Here is an 18,476-nt window from a genome sequence, read left to right on the forward strand (position 1 = left end):
AAAACGAAAAGGAGAGAAATTTCCATTTCTTAAAAATATTCAGATATGTGTTGCCTCAGTCTACAGCAAGGGATGGACTTTGTGAGGACTGTGATAATTCTCTGTGGACAGCTATGGGTCTGGGCCACTAAAAAAGCGAGAAAGAGAGAACTGCATCCTCACTGTGTGCCCATCAGCAAATCACCCAAATGCCTACTAAACTGCAGAGGGGATACATTTAGAGATATGGGTAGAAGTCTCTTTCTCTCTTTCTCACATGCACTTGCATGCCTTTCCTCACCTGTCACTCTCTCGCTCACCCTCTTCATGTCTGTCTCTCTCTCATGTACCTGTCAGGCCTGATCAGGTCTGGTCTCATACTTTGGCTTCACTTTCATGCCCAAGCCAAGCTCTAGTTCAAAGCCTGTGGGGTCTTTGCTTAGTCAGTTTCATGGCAGTCTGCTACTGTGATTGTAGTGAATTCAGTTCCCGCCTATTCAAAATGAACTATACTGGACTGTGCCAATACAAGGCAACCTCAAATAATATCAAAAACAAGGTTTAAATCAAAGAGATTGTGTAAGAAGTCATATGTGTCATGTAAAAATGAGTGACATGCTATATTACAGAACATGAAACCACACTAGTGTCATGTGTGGCCCTTAAAATGCATGAAAAAGCAGGATATGGGCCCTTTAAGTGGATGAAAATCAATCACCACAGCTAAATGCTGACTCCCACTTAACAGATGAAACCTGGCAATGAGGACATTATCATGCTGCTGCTCACTAGCAGATTAGGAACAAGTCAGAGCAACAGAGTGGGAGAGAGAAATAGAGAGAGAGAGAGAGAGAGAGAGAGGCGGCAAAAAAGAAATGCAGCAGTGCTTTGTCTAAGTTTGCCTAATCATCAAGCCACCCCACCTTCAACACCACGCTCTTTAAACCTGACTGAGTGCACAGCCAAGGGGAAACATCCTGCCTGTTTGCATTAAGGGCCTGCAGTGTTCAACCCCCTACCCCCGCCCTCCCCCCAGCTCAAAGATCGGGCCTGCTTCCGTGTGCTAACTCACGCAGCTCGCCTAATTAACCCACTTCACCTCGGAGACAGACGCAGACAGCCCAGAGCTGCTGAAAATTCACTTTTAAGGCCCGCCGTTCTCTCTCTTCATTAGGATATAATGAACGCTGCAGTCGTCCATATTGGATTGTAAGTGCCAGGAGAACCGACGGGAGACTTACCGACGCACGTGGGAAGAGTGTCATTCCACTGTGCGAGGGCGTCAGGCACGGTCTCGCAGCGGATGGCAGTAGAGCCATGCAGTGTGTAGCCCGGGTTGCACTCGAACATCACAGCGGCGCCCACGGCGAAGTCGTTGCCGATGCGCTTGCCGAAGCGGGGCTCAGGCACCGAGCTGCACTGCGTGGCGCTGGTCCGCGGCACAGCTGTAGGGGAACAGAAGGAAAACAACTTTAACCCACCTAGATTCATCATAGAGTATCTGCTGTGAACACCTCTTTTTATTACATTATACTCAGTTTTTTTACCTAAGGCTGTCAGAAATAATCCCCTATTATGGAAATGATGAGCTACACAGGGCGTCAGTCATGTTGCAGTGTTCTTTAAAATAGCAATAGTGTGTATTTCTATGGGTATTACACAGTTACGCCGTGATCTGAGCCTGATCCTGGAAGAAACCCACATGGACACGGGGACCATGGGGACACCAAACTCCTCACAGACAATGACCAAATCAAGGCTCGGACCCACAACTTCAGGCTCTGGAGCTGTCAGCACTCACTCCAGCTACTACAGCTGTAGAACTTTCTAACAGTAGGTGTGTCCTGACAGACCTTGATAGCACTGGTATGCAAAGGCTCTGGACTCGTTCATGCACATTTGAAAGACACTGAGCAGGCTGTGCTGACCCATCCCAGCTAGAGTAAAATTAAGACTCTCCCACTGCTGCATCTAATACTGATATCAAGATTAGTTGATTTAATAAGCTAGGTTTAAGCTCCAGGGGTCAATTTTTTCCCCACTGCAGTTCACTGCTCTCATCCACAAGCAGTTAGTGAACTGTCCGCCTGAGCTCTGATTCTCCCAGTAAGGATAATTGTTTTTTTTGAGAGATGGACAGAAACTGAAGCACCTGGAAGAAACCCACATGGACACAGGGACCATGGGGACACTGAACTCCTCACAGACAATGGCCGAATCGAGGCTTGACCCCTTAACTCCAGGCCCCTGGAGCTGTGTGGCACTCACTCTAGTTTCTACAGATGTAGGATTTTTAACAGTCGGTGTGTCCTAAGGTCTAGGCTGCAGCTGAGGTAGGACAGACCTTGCTAGGACTGGTCTACTGGTATTCGGACTTGTTCATGTTCATCTGAGGATCTGAGCAGACTGTACTGACACATTACAGCTAGAGTAAAATTAAGACTACTTTAAATGACTTTACAAACTCTCCCCCTACAGCATCTAATACTGATATCAAGATTAGTTGATTTAATAAGCTAGGTTTAAGACTCCGGGGGTCCAATTCTTTTCTGCTGTTCACTGCCCTCATCCACAAGCAGTTTCCTCCAGTGAGAGATAATTCCCGCCTGCTTCCACCAACAACCTGCTGGATGTTTGCCCGCTATGACCGCGGCGTTGCAAATTATATCCTGCCCGCAAGTTATTGCGTGGATCCTGCACTGATTGCGTGGATTTGTTCATGCTACTGAGCTTTGGGACCAGTGAACTCTGAGGTTAATAGGGCTAATGATGAGAAAATGCTTGAACTGATGTAATGACGTGTTTTACCACTAAATACAGTGTTAACAGCTACTTTCCCCTATGTAGCACAATACAGATGAGGGAGTAAGGATCCTTTCGAGTCACGAACTGTGTAATTCACTATGTAATGACGTAAACACATTCAAACAGTAGAGCGAAACAGCATTAATAACTCACTGACTATAGATACACACTCCTAGTGCCTTCCTCCAGCCTCCTCTTCTCGTTTCAGGTGTGAAAAAGAGCAGGTCATAGGTGTACAGTAAGAGATTTCTGAATAATGCGTGTGAAATGTAACTGCTGTAATTGGATTCGTCTGCCTAAATAGGATTTATTTCATCCACGTGTCAATAGAAGAAATAAGTGGAGACTATTTTCCAAGCCATATTTGTGTGGTTTATGTCTATAGGTTTAATAAGGAGTTGCCTAGAGAAGCCAGAGGGGGTGAAACCAGCCTGCGGTTGTTTCCACCTCCTCATTTGTGGGAAAAAAAAAAGCCTTGAAATCGTTTCCCAGTTACTGAAGGAACAGCCTTGACCGCAGCTGAAAGCTCCTCAAGGTGGAACAGCAGAGGTAAACCTGCAGTTTTGGAGAGCTCCATTAAAACAACGGCTTGAAAACAACTCAAAGCTGATTCTGAGGAGACTTGTTTTTCAGACTGTGTGCTTGTGCAGAAGGTAAAAACACCATTAAATGATCCTTTCCCATAATACTGTATTTGTACTGTATGTGAAAACATTTAATAACCTTAAACAGCGAGTGAGAGCTCAGCTTACTTTAAACTCTTTTTCACAAATGTCAGGCTGTTACTCATCCACCAGCCCTGCAACTGTGAGTTCTTCTGCTGTAAAGCTGCAACGGCCAGCTAAAGAACCTTCCTTTTCCAGCTTAAACATCCTAGCAATCTGTCATCCAAACGTTGTGAACTGGTCTTGAACTGCAGAGCCTCTAATTCAGTCAGAATCTTTACAAACATCATAGCGGGATGTCGACTGTTTGACCAGTCGATAACCAAGGGGCAGATTAGCGCCTAGCACGGCCCATGGTCTCCAGCCACGAAACCCGCTGAGTCACAGGCGACTGTGAAGCAACGTTTAAAGGCTTTCCAGAACACAGTGGGGCGGTGAAGGGAGACATGGATGTTGGGGGGGTGGGAGGGGGGGGGGTTGTAGTTGGAGCAAATTCGGAAGTCTGTAGCGCTTCAGGACATGCTGTCTCGACGCTGGAGAGTCTTGGGTGGCTCTTTGAAGAGATTTAGGAGGGGAAATATGAACAGTTTGTAGAATTATAAGAAGCTTGATCATGTTGGAGCTTCGGAGCAGATTTGAAACGTTTGCTGAGCGGAGCAGCATCACGTCTCCCAACAGTGCTGAGTAATGGTTTTTAGCCGGTAAGCATCATCAACAGCGAGCTGACAAAAACCCTTCCTCCAAAGCCTTCAAGGCTCAGCACACTCCAGAGGCATGAATCAGACAATTCTGGGAAAGTTGTGCTGCCTTGAATAACGACGCAAGTAATCTTTAAAACTCACACATGACTCCTAGCACACATAGTAAACACTGAACACACACAAATATTCAGGTCACCAGCTTTGCCCTCTAAACATAATTACCTAAGACTCTGTTTGTCCAACATTTACTGCATGCAGATTTCATTTAGTGGCAGCTGGATTATTCTAACAAGACTGATTAGCATGGGAAATAGGAGTTGTGCTTTGCCCCGAATAACCATGTACCCCCAATGTATTTTTTCTTATTCTAATCTACTCTTAGTCTGTTGTAAAGCAATGTGCCTTTATTGTCATTTATTCTTATACAATTGTACAATGTGATGATGATGGAATTCTTCTTTTTTCATATCCCAGCTTAGAAAGACAGATTCAGAGCTCAGGGTCAACCATCCATCCCTGTAGCAGAAACAATTTAGTGAATCTGGGTAGCGAACCCATAACCCTTAGATCAGAAAAATAGTAAAATGCTCTCTCCACATATCCACATATATCCACATATATATTGGAAAGCCAGGGTCAGAGCTCAGGGTCAACCATGATACTGTATCACTGAAGCAAAAACTGTGGCACCTTAGTGGACCTGGGTAGCGAACCCACAACCCTGTGATCAATACATTGTAAATTGTTCTCTCAACACATTACAGCTTGAAAGCCTAGGGTCAGAGCTCAGGGTCAGCCATGCTACAGCATTCCTGGCGCAATAACAATGTTAATTTAGTAGACCCAGGTGGTGAACCCACAACCCTGTGATCAAAAAATTATAAACTGCTCTTTTCACATATTCCAGCTTGGAAGGCCTGGGTCAGAGCTCAGGGTCAGCCATGGTACAGCATTCCTGGAGCAAAAAGGTTAAGAATCTTGCTCATGAGCCCAGCAGTTGCAGCTTAGTGGACATGGGTATCAAACCCATAACCCTGTGATCAATAACCCAGCACTCCAGCCATTGAGACACTACTGCCTCATAAATGTTGTCATCACATATTCCAGCTTAAAAAGTTGGGGTCAGAGCACAGGGTCAGCCATGCTATGACATCCTTTAAGTAGAGAGGTAAAGGTCCTTGCTCAAGGGCCCAGCGGTGGCAGCTTAGTGGCCACAGGTATTGAACCCACAATCCCATAATCATATATAGTCATCCAGTAAACACTGTATAAATATCACACTAATTGTATTATTATAACACAAATGTATATACTGATGGATATGTCAACACAACATAATTTCAAATAGCACATTTAAGCCTCTGCATGAACTGAATCAAAAACTGCATGGAAAAAAGTCTTATTACAGGTCTTTCAGGCGAATAACACAACCCTACATCTTCTTTCACATACTAAACTTAAAAACTTGAAAACAACTTTTTCTAAAATTGTTTCTGACCCTGGTAAGCACAAATCAGAGGTCAGTGGAAACTCTTACAAAACATTCTTGGACATTTTTAAAACCCTAATGAATTACTTCCAGTCTTTTTCACAGATTCTAGGTGTCAAAAGGGGAAAACCAGACGCGCTTGGTTCTTTGCCATATGTAAATGCTAATAAGCTGTTTGTTTTGAAAGTTTAAACCGACCTTGGTACACAAAGTGAAAGCCTTTGGCAGTTTCTGGTCCAACTGTGGTGAACTTGATAGTTATCTGGTTTCCAGTACTCAAGGGCAATGACTCTCCTGAAAAAGAGAACGAAAAAACAAACAAGCATTGTGAATTCTTTCTTTTTTGCAGCTTGGCATCCCTGAGCACATCACACAGAGAAGCTAGGTTTCGATTCAGGTTCATTTCAAGATTCAAAATTCATTGCCATTCAGCACTCAGGTACTACCAAATCATACTTACTCTGGCTCAGTGGTGCAGTGTGCCAAATTTAAGGAATATTTAAATACTACTAATAATGTAAAGGCAATATAACATTAATTACAGTTGCAAGAAAATACAAGTCACAATTATGGACAAACAAAATCTAGGCACACAAAGCCTGGTTACTGACAAATCTGTTCTTCTCAGGGTCACCTAGGTGTTCTAGGATGTTTGTGGACATCCCTACTAACAAATGCATTCAGCTACTTTAAGTTGCACCTATTGCAGACACAGATGTGCAAATTATTGCCACTATGTCCAATTCCAGGCATGAGCTAGAGGGGTAGTGGAGAAGTGCAACTGTGCTCTCTGGAATGATGGTTGGTGCTCCATCCAATATGTTTGGGAAGAGTTGGGGATGAAGTGGGGAGGTGATCAGTTCTTATGCAACACTTATGCTCTTGTTGCTGTACGCAATCAAATCCTCACAGCACTGCTCCAAAATCTAGTACAAAGCCTTCCCTGGACAGTAGAGACAGTTACTCCACCAAAACCAGGATAAACTCTTCACAATATGAAGATACGGCGAATGAGCATATGTTCTAACACTGGCTGACCAGAGCTACAGACATGCTGGTGCTGAAGTCTAACATAAATTCATGTGTTGCCTGAGGCTTTGAGGAGAGATCTGGAACCAACTGCTTAAATATGTGTTCTCCTTAAAATATACCAACTACTTTTTGAGAACACAAATGCTTGTTATATTTACTGCGTGAAAGTTAGAATAGATTCTGTTGTTTAGTAAAAATGTGAGCGTGTGGATGCAGAAGTCTAATCTACAGAATTAGGTCTCGCTCAACGTGCTGCAACTCGCTGCCGAAAGATTTGATCATCACTTTTACTAAGTTGCTTCTTAGCCTTTTCATGGGGCTTCTCTTTTCTCATGAAACTGTGTGTTTGCAAAGTATATTACAGCGAATAAAAGGGCTTAGATAAGTAGTGTCTGTCTCATTGATCTCCCTCGAAGCTCTATCGCTTCAATCAATGGCACTAACTGCTTTTCATCTGTAAAGCCACTGGAAGAAGATAAGGAGAGGAAAAATAAGCCATTTCCTTTCAGTCTCACCCTGCCATCATTTCTTCCTTGTGGCACACACCACGGCAGCCGGACACTTACACCCGCTGTTAGTCACCATGATGGGGAGGCTGGAGCCAATGTGCTGATATCAGGAACTTTATAGATTCCGAAAGCAGTCACCGGGGATCTTTTGAAACCTTTAGGACCTTTTGAACTTTGAATAGCAATGACTGTATTTCAGCCAGAGAGGTGTCATCAGAATTAAAGGTCTTCAAAATGGGAAGTGCAATCAAATGTCTGACATAATCACCACTCTCCCTTAGTGTGAGTGTGAGCCTTACCTGAATGAGAGCCTGAGAGAGAGGAGAGCAGGGGGGACTGCTGTGTAGGCCCGTCGTAAATGTCAACCACATCATTGAGAGACGTCTGGAACAGGACAAACTGGCCGAAAAGAACTGAAAGAAAGAAGAGAGAGAGAGAGAGAGAGAGAGAGAGAGAGAGAGAGAGAGAGAGAGAGAGAGTGAGAGAGAGAGAAAACACATGTCAGACTAGGCTTGGGCAATGTTCTGTTTTCAAAATGACACGTCTCACAGTATTGTTCAACATCTCTGAAATAAGAAACACTCATTAAAATAAATCTGTATTTTATCATTTGTCCACAGTGGCAGAGGGTTTCCCATGAGCAAGGTCAGCTGAGTTCATATCTCCAGGACATCTTGACCTCTCTGAAATTATAAAACTATTTCACTTTTTAATAGTTGAGTTAAAAAGTCACCAAATAAATGTGCAAAAGTGATGCACAAACATTGGCTACAGCTAAATATCACATTTTGTCAGAGCATGTTAAAGGTGATGTGGTGTCTTAATTGGATCTCTATTGGCAGCTACCTTAACAACAGCTCCTAATGAAACACCATGGGTAAACACATCTAGGACACATGGTCAGTACAGCTCTTGATCAACACAAGTGTGAAGGGAATACATTTTGTATGGTGGCATGGAAACATCTGCATAGGTTAAGTAAGTGAATAATAATGGACAAAAATATGGGGACACCTGCTCAATTATTATTTCTTCCAAAATCAAGGGTATTAAATAAGAAAATAATCTGCTGTTGTTTGAGTAACTGTCTTTACTTTCTCCATTACTAGATTCTGGAGCATTGCTGTGAGAAAGCTGATGGCATTCACAACAAGAGCGTTAGTAAGGTCAGGCTGTGTGGGATGATCACTGCCCCACCTCATCCCCAACTCTGCAACCCATCCCAGAAGTACTAGATGGAGCACCATCATTCCAGAGAACACAGTTCCACTGTTGGGCACCCTACATGGTCAGTACACAGTAATACCATGAGTAATACAGTAATACCAAAAGCTTGTAAATACGTTCTAAAGCAGCTACACGGTTTTCAACTCTTGTTTGGGAGATTCACAGCTGTTCTTCGGATGTTCAGTGATGTTTAGGTAGAGGGACTGTAAGGGCCTCTTTAGATAGCCCACTGTGGATTTACAGGTGTGTTTAGGATAAGTATTCTGCTGTAGAAGAGCAGAGAGGTGCATCAGGGATGCTGTGATGAGTGGACATAGGGAAGAGCACAAGAGCAGCAACATAGACACTGGTGTGGTTACTTGTCATTACATAAAGCCAGATCTCAAGGCTTCTAACATTTTAATTATATAAATATAAGACCCAGTTGGTACCCAGATGGTAGTGTTACTATGCAATTGGGCTCTGGGGTTGGGGGGTAGGGTATCAGCGGGTTCAGTAGCAACAACCTACTCTGTCTGACTAATTCAGCTTTCAGCTAGTGATGCCCCAGGAAGCATACAAAGATAAAATAATGATTTTAGGTTTTTCCAATATTTGAGTGAATGAGACACTGCTAGTAACAGGTGAGAAACCGTTTGCAGTAGTAATGTGTTGATATGTTGCTTTTTACATGAAAAAGTAAATGTATCTCATCAGTTCACACTGGAGATGCAAAAAAAAAAAAAAGGTGTAAATGGAAGGTGCATCCAGATCTGATGTCTGGACAAGGTGCTTGCAAGGTGCTTGCAAACATGCTCTCAGAGAGAATCATAATATGGCTGCAAAAAAAATAAATACAATTCTGAATTATAATGTTAATTAAAAATATCCGTACAATGCCTGTATTATATGTGTAGTTATAAGCAATGTTCATGCAGTACAGCAGTCTTTTTCTTTTTCTTCACCGACAGCTCAGTCATCATTAGAGAGGTGTTACTGGAATTACGCCAGTTGCTGCACTAATTATTTGTGCGAATGTGTGAATTCTACAGTGCAGATGGCACACTAGAAAAAAAAAAACAAGAATAGCATTGTTGTTCCAGGCTATTATTATTGTTACGATGACAATACTGCCAGAACACCCAGGCCTACACTAAAATTGCAAGACCAGTTACTGCAAAAAATGGCAAAAAGCTGGAGTGAAAAGTTGGACATTCTGTCAAAAAATGCCATAGAAACACTGCTTAAACATGGGGAAATGAACTCCACCGAAGATGCAGCATACATGACTTTCAAGTTCCATGTTTTTGTTTCCGGCTTCCGGAGAGCTTACAAAAACTGCTAAACACGTTCCCGAGAGCCTCCTGCCTTAAACTGGTCGTCTTTTATTTTACGCAGATCATACCCCAATTGTTGCTAATAACATTACACAAGCACATCATTATTCTCAATTAGATCAGCTCATTTAAACCCAGGGAGGCTTCCCAGAGGTAATAAAGCTGTATGTTTATTTAAATCTATTTAATTGGCTACCTCTGTGAAATGGCCCTCTCTTTTGTGTGTTGGTGACTCCGCAAGCTGGCACGCTGGGCTGGGGAGCTACTGTACACACGTGATGCAGTCTTATTTCCAGCCCACTGCTTTGATCGCATCATCAAATTGAAGAAAATCATTAGCATCCTAGTCATTTGCACTACAGAACGTTCATGCCCTACATCTCCCTGAGCTGAGTTCTGCTGAAGTTCTGTCAGGACAAAACTTAAGGAACTTTGTTTTCCGAGAAGAAAATTCAGATGTATTGATTCCGTTGGCTGATCTGTTAGGTGCTGCTGCAGCACTAGTGTTGCAGTGTTGTGTTGTGTGGAAATTACAGGACAGAGGAAGAGCAGTGGAAATGCATACTGGTCACTGCTGTGAATTAGTGGGAATTATCTAGAGTGCTAGCAGAATAAAACGAGGATTACATATCCAGAATGCTGCGCAGTAGCCTATTATATAACAACAATGGCATTAACAAAAGCACACACGTACGAGATTACACACACTCCTCTTTCGGTGAATGCGCCATGTTTAGCATCAAGCCTTTGCTGGAGTGCATAAAGGAATTTGTTCGAGATGTTAATGTCACAGTGGGGGTTCGAAAGCTAAAGGAGGCCTACTTAGCGTAGCGCAGCCTCCATGTGATTACTCCGTTCCTGTCGCAGGAATGCAGCTTTTGTAATCAGATTCTGGCACCGACCAATTGTAAGCAAATGAATTCATTTGGGCTGCAAGCCAAAAAAACGCCTTGATTAGATCTGCTGGTCTCGCACGCTGCCTATTGACTCCTGCTGGGCTACCAAAGACAGCGTACATCACATCTCGCTAATTTGACTCCACTGACAGACAACATCAATATGATCCTGCAATCAGAAGTTATTACAGTACAGTGTTCCTCATGCTTTACAGTTAACTGCATCTTAATCACTTTGAGCTTCGTAAAACAGATGTTGCGACAGCTTTAACATCTTTCAGTGTGTAAACACTCAAAACAGCCCGAGAGTGACTTGTATGGACTCACAGGATAAGCCGAGGGGTGCCTTCGTAAAAGTAGGGATACGTGCCCTGACTGTGTTCATGGTGTCCTAATGGATAACTTTTGTTGGTTGGGAGCAGGGGCATGAGGGAACGTACAAACCAGGCTGTTATTGATGGTGCTTCTATCCTCCAGTAGAGCCAGCTGGAAAACGAACCATAACTCATTATGGCAAGTCTACTTGCAGAGAATGAGTTCATCCCCTGTGTGTTGGGTAAGAACAATAGGAGGGATGCTAAGGCCCTCAGCACATTATCCTTGAATTTAGCCACCTTCGAGGCTCTGGTGATGCCAACACAATCGGCACTCTGTGTCAGAGCAACCAATTGTGCTTGTTCAGGTTTCAACCACTTACGCACCTAACAAGCTGGGCATATGCTTGGGGGACTCCAGCCAATTCGGAAGCAAAATGAAATGATCCCGTGCAAATGAGTTGCTTTAACAAGCTTGCATCTCGATGACAGGCAGGTCAGAAACGGGTCAGTTTAGAGCAGTGGAACGTGTAATCTGACAGCTTTTAGATATAGCGTTGAGCGGTAACTGTGACAACGCTGAAATATGCCTAAAGAGGCAACGGCTTTTAAAAGCTGTTTACGAAGTCTTGCGGACAAGCGGCACAGCTGCTGCGGAAAGTTGGACCATTTATCTGTACCCACGGAAACAATGAAAGCAAGATGAAGACAGAGCTGTGGTGTCACTACGGATTTTGGTTCTTTTTCATGTTGAGGGGCTTGAAAAGGTCCCAGAGCAATGTACGCATGCTTTAATGCAAATGCCTCTGGTGTTGTGTCGCCGTTGGCAGAAGAGCACCCAAGTTTCGCTGTCAGAATCCAGAGGCCATTTACAGACAACAGGGAGAGCTCATTTATCTGTGCCATCCGGGGAAGCACTCAGAAGGGATTGATTCCCAGTTCAAGCACAGATAGCCCTAAGATCCTTCAAATCCTGCATGTTGCTGTCTCAGGGTTCCTTCTCGCTCCTTTGAAAGAACGCACCGTAAGAAGCTGGTCCACTGCATACAGACGGTGATGGTCTCTGAACAGTTTTGGCAGGAGCATGGATCTCTTTCCCAGTGGTCTGTATGACAACCTTATACACAGGCCGTATGGTTTGAGCTACTATTTGGAACTGCAGTTTCAAAGTACAGACATTAAACCTGGCCATTGACTAAATAGATATTTCCAATGGAGAACCCACATTGACTTCTTATGCCCTTTAGTTCAGAGATAATCTTGGGTAATAATACATAGCTTGTTTAAAGTCAATACAACATTTTATGCTGTTTAGGTCAAAGGACTATTAGAGCTCCAAAAGTACCTTTACTAAAAGTGCCCACTTCCTTTGTTCACAGCCACCCTCTTGGCACTCTCTTAACTGTTGAACTTTCATGCAGGTTCTTGGCATTCATATGGATGTTTGATTTACCTGTCTTACCAGCATATGAACAGCTCTTTCTTTGCTATGTTTATTTTCTTTATTTTGTTTGTCTACATTTTATCCCCTTTTTTCTCCATGTTTGGTACTGCCAATTACTCTGGCCTTTCCCAAATTCCCCTAGCACTAGCAATACTCCCCACACTAGGAAGGTAAGCACCAGCTAACAGATGCCTAACAGCTGGCCAACCCTTAAGAGTGATGAGGGGAGAGAGCACCATCTACCCACTCAGAGAAAGCACAACCGGCTGTGCCCTCTCAAACTCTTGCCGCTGATGGCAAAGCGCCAATGGGATTCGAACTTGCACCCCCCCAAACACCCCATCAAAGTGCCAGGGCATTAGACCGCTGAGCCAATCCGATCTTTCCAAGCAGCTCTTTCTAAAGGTTTTCTGTGGGGGTCAACATCTCATGTTGACCCCCACAGTTCCCATGAACTGTCAATCTTAACATTTTGTATACTCCTCTCATCCTAAGGGTCACAAATGACCCCAAGACAATCTATGTACCCTGGTGTTGTACAGTGTGAACAAAAGCAATGCTTCTTTTTTTCTTAGGGTCACTCTAGTAAAAGTCATTAAATTTCAAGCTAAAAAAAATTCATCATTTAGGGTTTTTTCTTAAACCACGAGCTGAAGCCATAAAATCTTGGACATTAAAAAAATATATTTCCAATGGAGAAATACACAGTGTCACAGCAGGTCCATAGCAAGCCCTAACACGACAAATTGTCCCTCATACTTGTTAAAGTTGATGTCTGCAGCTTTGCCTGATGTGAAAAAACCTCTTCTGATCTGTTCTCGCAAGGTGTTCACCATTCTCACAGCTTCCTGAAGATTGGTCTAAAATGCCCTGCCCCTCATGCCAAGATGCTACACAGCTGTGCTAGCCTGCTGGTCAGGAATTTGTGGCCCTAGCATGCCGAGAACCTATTTCCTGCACCGGTTTTGGCACACAGGGTAGGTCACAACATGTGGTTGCTCTTTCCTAGAGCTGAACACCTTACTCCAGCCATCTCTCTTCCTCTCCTCTGTACGGCACAAAACCCCGACTGCTGCATGAGATTGCCCTTTTCCATGCAACCCCTTACACTTAACACATTCTGACAGATGCTTACTGGCTCCTATGGAAATGAGGCCTGTGATTAATTCACATTTCTTCTTTTTTTTCTCATGAGTAAGAACTCCTCTGTAAAAAAGGTCTTCCTGTCGCTCACTGTCCTTGAATCTTTCTTTCTTGCCCTCTCCTGGGCTGTGTTGTACTGGAGCTGGACTGCAGAGCCATTTTCATCCTGCTGTTTAAAAGCAGCAGAGCAAAAAGGAAGATAAAGGAAGGAATGGGGGAAAAAAACAGGTGCACACCTTTCCTCGGCTCTACACTGATTCAGTCAGATGAATAAGTAACTCGCCGAGGGGGGAGAGGGGTGACATCATAACAGGAGCTGCTGGCACATTCTGCAGGGGACGCTGGGATATCACTCCCACTATTATCCTCTTACAGTTGAAGTAAAGCACATAAACTAATATGCCCAAATTTGGGAGTGATGCCATAGAGCCATGTTAAAGAGCTAATCTATGTTTCTAAATGTCTTTTGCAGGAATAAGTGTATAAATTATAGAAAAGTCTAAATAGCCTCAACATAATGGAACTCATGCCATGGAGCCTTCATTAAGGAGTGTAGCTTGATTGCAGAGGCTTAACCTCTCATTTTACCACATTCAGATTCATATCTACTAACATTACAACTATGATATTTCTCTTACCCTAAACCCTAAATATTTACCTTACCTACAACCTAACCTTTAACCTAGAAGATAATCATAATCCTAACCTTGAACCTGCTTAAGATTTATACCCCAGTACAATAAAATAGTTGTATAGTTGTAAATAATTGATTCTTGATGTTTGAGGATACACTGATACTTGAGGAATGACCCAACACAACCCAAAAGTCAGCTCAGCTAAATTCACATAAACTTAAGTATAAGGATGAAGTGAACACTACTTAAAAAAACCATAAGACACACAATCACTCAGATTTGTAGACGGTGAAGTGGACGGATGCCATTGTTTCAGGGCTTTCCTGAGTCTGTGTTACCTTCTGACCCTTCCTCTCTAGAGAGGCCACTCAGGTGCTCGTTTAGTCTCTTGTCATTTTAAGACTTGACTACTGCAACTCTTTTCTGGCTGTTCTCCCTTTGCGCACCATCAGGCCCCTGCAACTTTTCCAGAATGCAGCGGCACGGGTCGTCTTCAGCGTTTCTAAATTCAGCCATGTCTCTCCACTGCTGTGTTCTCTCTTCACTGGCTAGTGAAGCACTTTTGTAAGTCGCTCTGGATAAGAGCATCTGCTAAATGCCGTAAATGTAATGTAAATAAGACCATACCTGAATGTTTCATATTTGCTCAAAGATAATAAGTGCAATATTTCCAAAAAAGTCTCTATAAACCTCTTTCAATTTCAACTATACAAATAAAATGTAATCAAAAAGTATTTTCCATCTATTCTCTTAGCAGAATGCCTCTAGTTCTGAATATTTTTGGGTCGTCTTGCATGCACAGCTTTATTCGCAAAGTTTCTTTGATGTTTAAGTTAGGGGATCCAAAAGTACATTTACCAGATAACCAGATCCAGATAATATTTGGGACTAAGACACAGTCTCGATCTTCAAGTCCAGGCTGAAGACATACTTGTTTAGTTTAGCTGGTAATTAATGTTGCTCTTTAGATAAATCCAGGGGCTCATGGACATACTGAATTGCAGAGTGGATGGATGCCAGTGTTTCAGGGTTCTCCTGAGTCTGTGTTACCTTCTGGCTAATCTCTATTTACTAAGGCTATTCTAGTCAGATCTGCCAGAGTCAGTCGCCTCACTTTGATAATGCTCACATTCTCTGTACTCTATAAACCCAAAGAGAACTAATTTCTTCTCTTTACCTTTTTCAGACTATATGACTTTTGCCTACTCCCAGAAAGACAGAATATGCAGCATATTGCAGTCATATAAACGACTGGCTTAATGTGATGCAATATTTAATAACCTAGCAGCAGACTCCAGGCTAGAGATGTCACCAACTGACTGGGGTGTTTATAAAAGCCAAGGAAAAAGAGTCAGACTAATATCCAAGGGCTCTGAAAGATGTGCAAGACAGAGTTCATTATCATGGCTCTTGCTCCTGTGTTCTGCGCTGCTTGGTGTTGAAGGTAAATTACAGGCTGGCTGATCTAGGGTTTGAAGGAACTCAAGTCCAGAGCTCTGAGCACAGCTTGCTGAAGAGTGCCAAGGTCACAGATATAACCTGTCCTGTTTGGCAAGTCATTAGATTCTGCTCTGATAAGTGACTCCGTCAGGTCCGGGACGAGGCGCAGGCGGGAGGCAGACAGGTCCCTTATTTGCTTACCTCTTGCCTGGAGATGTGTGTATCAGCTGTTCTGCATCAGTCCACAACCATGCACTTGTCACTTGACCTGTCTGGCCTTAAAAAGCATCAGGCTTGACATGAAGAAAGCAAAGTGAGTGGTCTTATTTTGTAACAGGAGTAGTACAGTGCTGCTGTAGAGTGAGGCTGTAACTCTCTCATAATGCATTAAACATGGAGGAATTGCTCTTGTGACTTTCTGCCTAGAAGACAACAAAAGTCTGTTGATGTAGATTACTAAATCACCCCATTTAGTTTGAATTTGAATCCAGTGCTGAACTTTGAAATCCCTTGTAGGTGTAACACTATAGGTGTGTCTACCCAAAGCCTTCAAAGGCTGCATAGACTGCATAGGCTGAACCGAAATGAGACTACTCTAGGGCGGATTTCCTGTTTGCGTCTCAGCACTGCTGTTCCCTTACCATTGCGTCACAAAACGAAACCAAGATCTTAATAAAGAGCCTTCGAAATGGGACAGCCTAGTTAAGCTACTGTGATGCAATCAGCCTTTAAAATACAGCCTCTAAAGGATGCAGCCCCTGAATTGGGACACATTAAAAGTAGCCAGTTTTATTAGCTGTTCCCTTAACTTCCAGCGAGAGCAAAATCCAAGACTGGAAACTGGATTCAAGGTCCAGATTTGAAGACTTAGGCTTTGCACATAATCACTGTCATGCAGTTTGAACTTTTTTGGTCTGTTATTTTGGGGAATTTAAGTCTGTCAAATTTAGTGTACAAAGTCAAACACTATCTTATTCTTAGCTTTGATTTAATTTAATTAAATTTAATTCTTAAATTTTAAATTAATTAATTTTTCATTTCTTTAATGAACCAGTTAATCATTTGTAACAGTTTTCTTAAGTGATATGTGAGAAATTCTTTAAATTCTTTGAATAAATCTGACTGGCCTGTTTTAAATCATTCTATTGTACCAGAATTTCATGGTGAACGGACCAGCAGAAATTCAGTCACGCTAAATTAAAAACTGGTATATTTTAGGGCTGTTTAATTTGTATGTTATGGATGTGGACACACAGATACCTTCATTATGATTCTAACTGTATCTGTATTTACTTCCCTTGAAGGTGATTTGTACTTCTGTGAGAGTGCATGTAAACCTGTCTGCATCAAAATGCAGAAATAGCTCACTGAGGCTCACTGAGGCCACACTGTGCATATTTCAGTGATTCCTCAGGAGAATCCACAGAGCTGTGAGTAAAGCAAACATGGACTGGCACTGGTCCGGTAGTGCTGGGAGTGAGACGAGACCTGAACAACACTCAACTCGAGCCAGAACTAGCGCAAAATCCAAATAAAGCAGTTTGAGGATTAGTTGGCAGAAAATTCAGAAGTTTATATTGGCTAACAGAACCCAGTCTCAATAAGGCAATGCCTGGGGACTGGAACAGGTTACCTTCCAAATAAATGAAACAGCCAAAACGTATATTGCGTTTTACGCAGTTTTTATCTTTGTCTCAGCCTTGCTCGTTCTGCTGCACTTTACAGGCTCATAAGCTTTTACTTCTGACCTGACACATTCAATAACTGCTATTACTGTTATAATACTTTCTTAAGCACATTTCTATATATTCCAGCACGCAACAATGGACTGTAGAAATGAGCAGATTTTTAACTGCCATTTCATTTTGTAAATGGAAGCAGTGAACTGTAACATACTGACATTGTACAAATGAATGATAACATGCAATTTCCACAAGTGTTAAATGGGTTTGTAATTTCATATAGTGGTTATAGTAAAATGTAAAAAGGAAAAAAAAAAAAGATGGTTCTGCTGATACTGTGCTTAAACGGAGGCCATTTGCAAAGGCTGTGCTGTTTCCAAGGAGATTAATGGCTGGATCACACTGTTACTGGCTTTAATTGCTCAGGACTGACCAGTTGGACTGACAGCACATGCCCAAACATACACATGTTTCTCAGGGGAAGTTCAGGCACATATCATCTCTATAAGCTGCCAATGATTTCATGATTGTGATTCACATTTTTGTTCTTGCACCTCTCACGCCTGCCTGCCTGCCTCTCTCACCCCCCCCCCTCCCCCCATGCAAAGGCAAAGCTTGTTCTTTTGGCATGACCCTTCTCACCACTGGCTGTAGAGTGAGTTGAGCTCATACCCTCAGGGCCTCCCTCCTTACTCCAGGCCAGGTGGCTGGGGTCTTTCCCCTGAGCCTTTGTTAACCTCTCTTTCTCTCTCTCTCTCTCAACTTGGAAGCTGGTCTGGAAGGCTGCCTGGACTTCAATAGCCAGTCCCAGAGGGACAGAGGTCTAGTGTGCTCTGTTTGAGGCTCAGCCACCTCTCGGCCATTCAACTGGCTTATAACAACTGTGGGTGTGTGAGCATATGCACCAGCATATGTGGAAATGCAGAACATGTACGACGACATAATATGCACATTTGTTTAAAGTCATACAGGAATATGTATCATATATTTCCACAACAGTGTTCATAACAGAAGGAAAAACCTACCTAAATGTTATGTCTGTTACACCAACTATATAGACAAAAGAATTGGGGTACATGATCATGTACTGTTTCTTCTAAAATCAAGAGCTTTAAAAAGGTTTATTCTTATGCTGTTGTTGGAGTAACTGCCTCTACTGTTCAGGGAATAAGGCTTTCTACTAGTTTTTGGAGCATTGC

At 42.8% G+C, this 18,476-nt stretch overlaps 1 protein-coding gene across 1 annotated transcript in view; it reads right to left on the reverse strand.

Annotated features, from left to right (window-relative positions):
- The window catches only part of csmd3b (CUB and Sushi multiple domains 3b), a 548,309-nt gene that overhangs the window by 120,731 nt on the left and 409,102 nt on the right, over positions 1-18,476 (reverse strand). Inside the window, exons 32-34 of the mRNA XM_072674465.1 lie at positions 7,480-7,593; positions 5,838-5,933; positions 1,221-1,424 (exon numbers count right to left, since the gene is read on the reverse strand). Coding sequence (XP_072530566.1) covers positions 1,221-1,424; positions 5,838-5,933; positions 7,480-7,593 — 414 coding nt within the window. The remainder of the gene's footprint in view (positions 1-1,220; positions 1,425-5,837; positions 5,934-7,479; positions 7,594-18,476) is intronic.

The sequence above is a fragment of the Salminus brasiliensis genome, chromosome 3 (genome assembly GCF_030463535.1).
Source record: "Salminus brasiliensis chromosome 3, fSalBra1.hap2, whole genome shotgun sequence".
Lineage (NCBI taxonomy): Eukaryota > Metazoa > Chordata > Actinopteri > Characiformes > Bryconidae > Salminus > Salminus brasiliensis.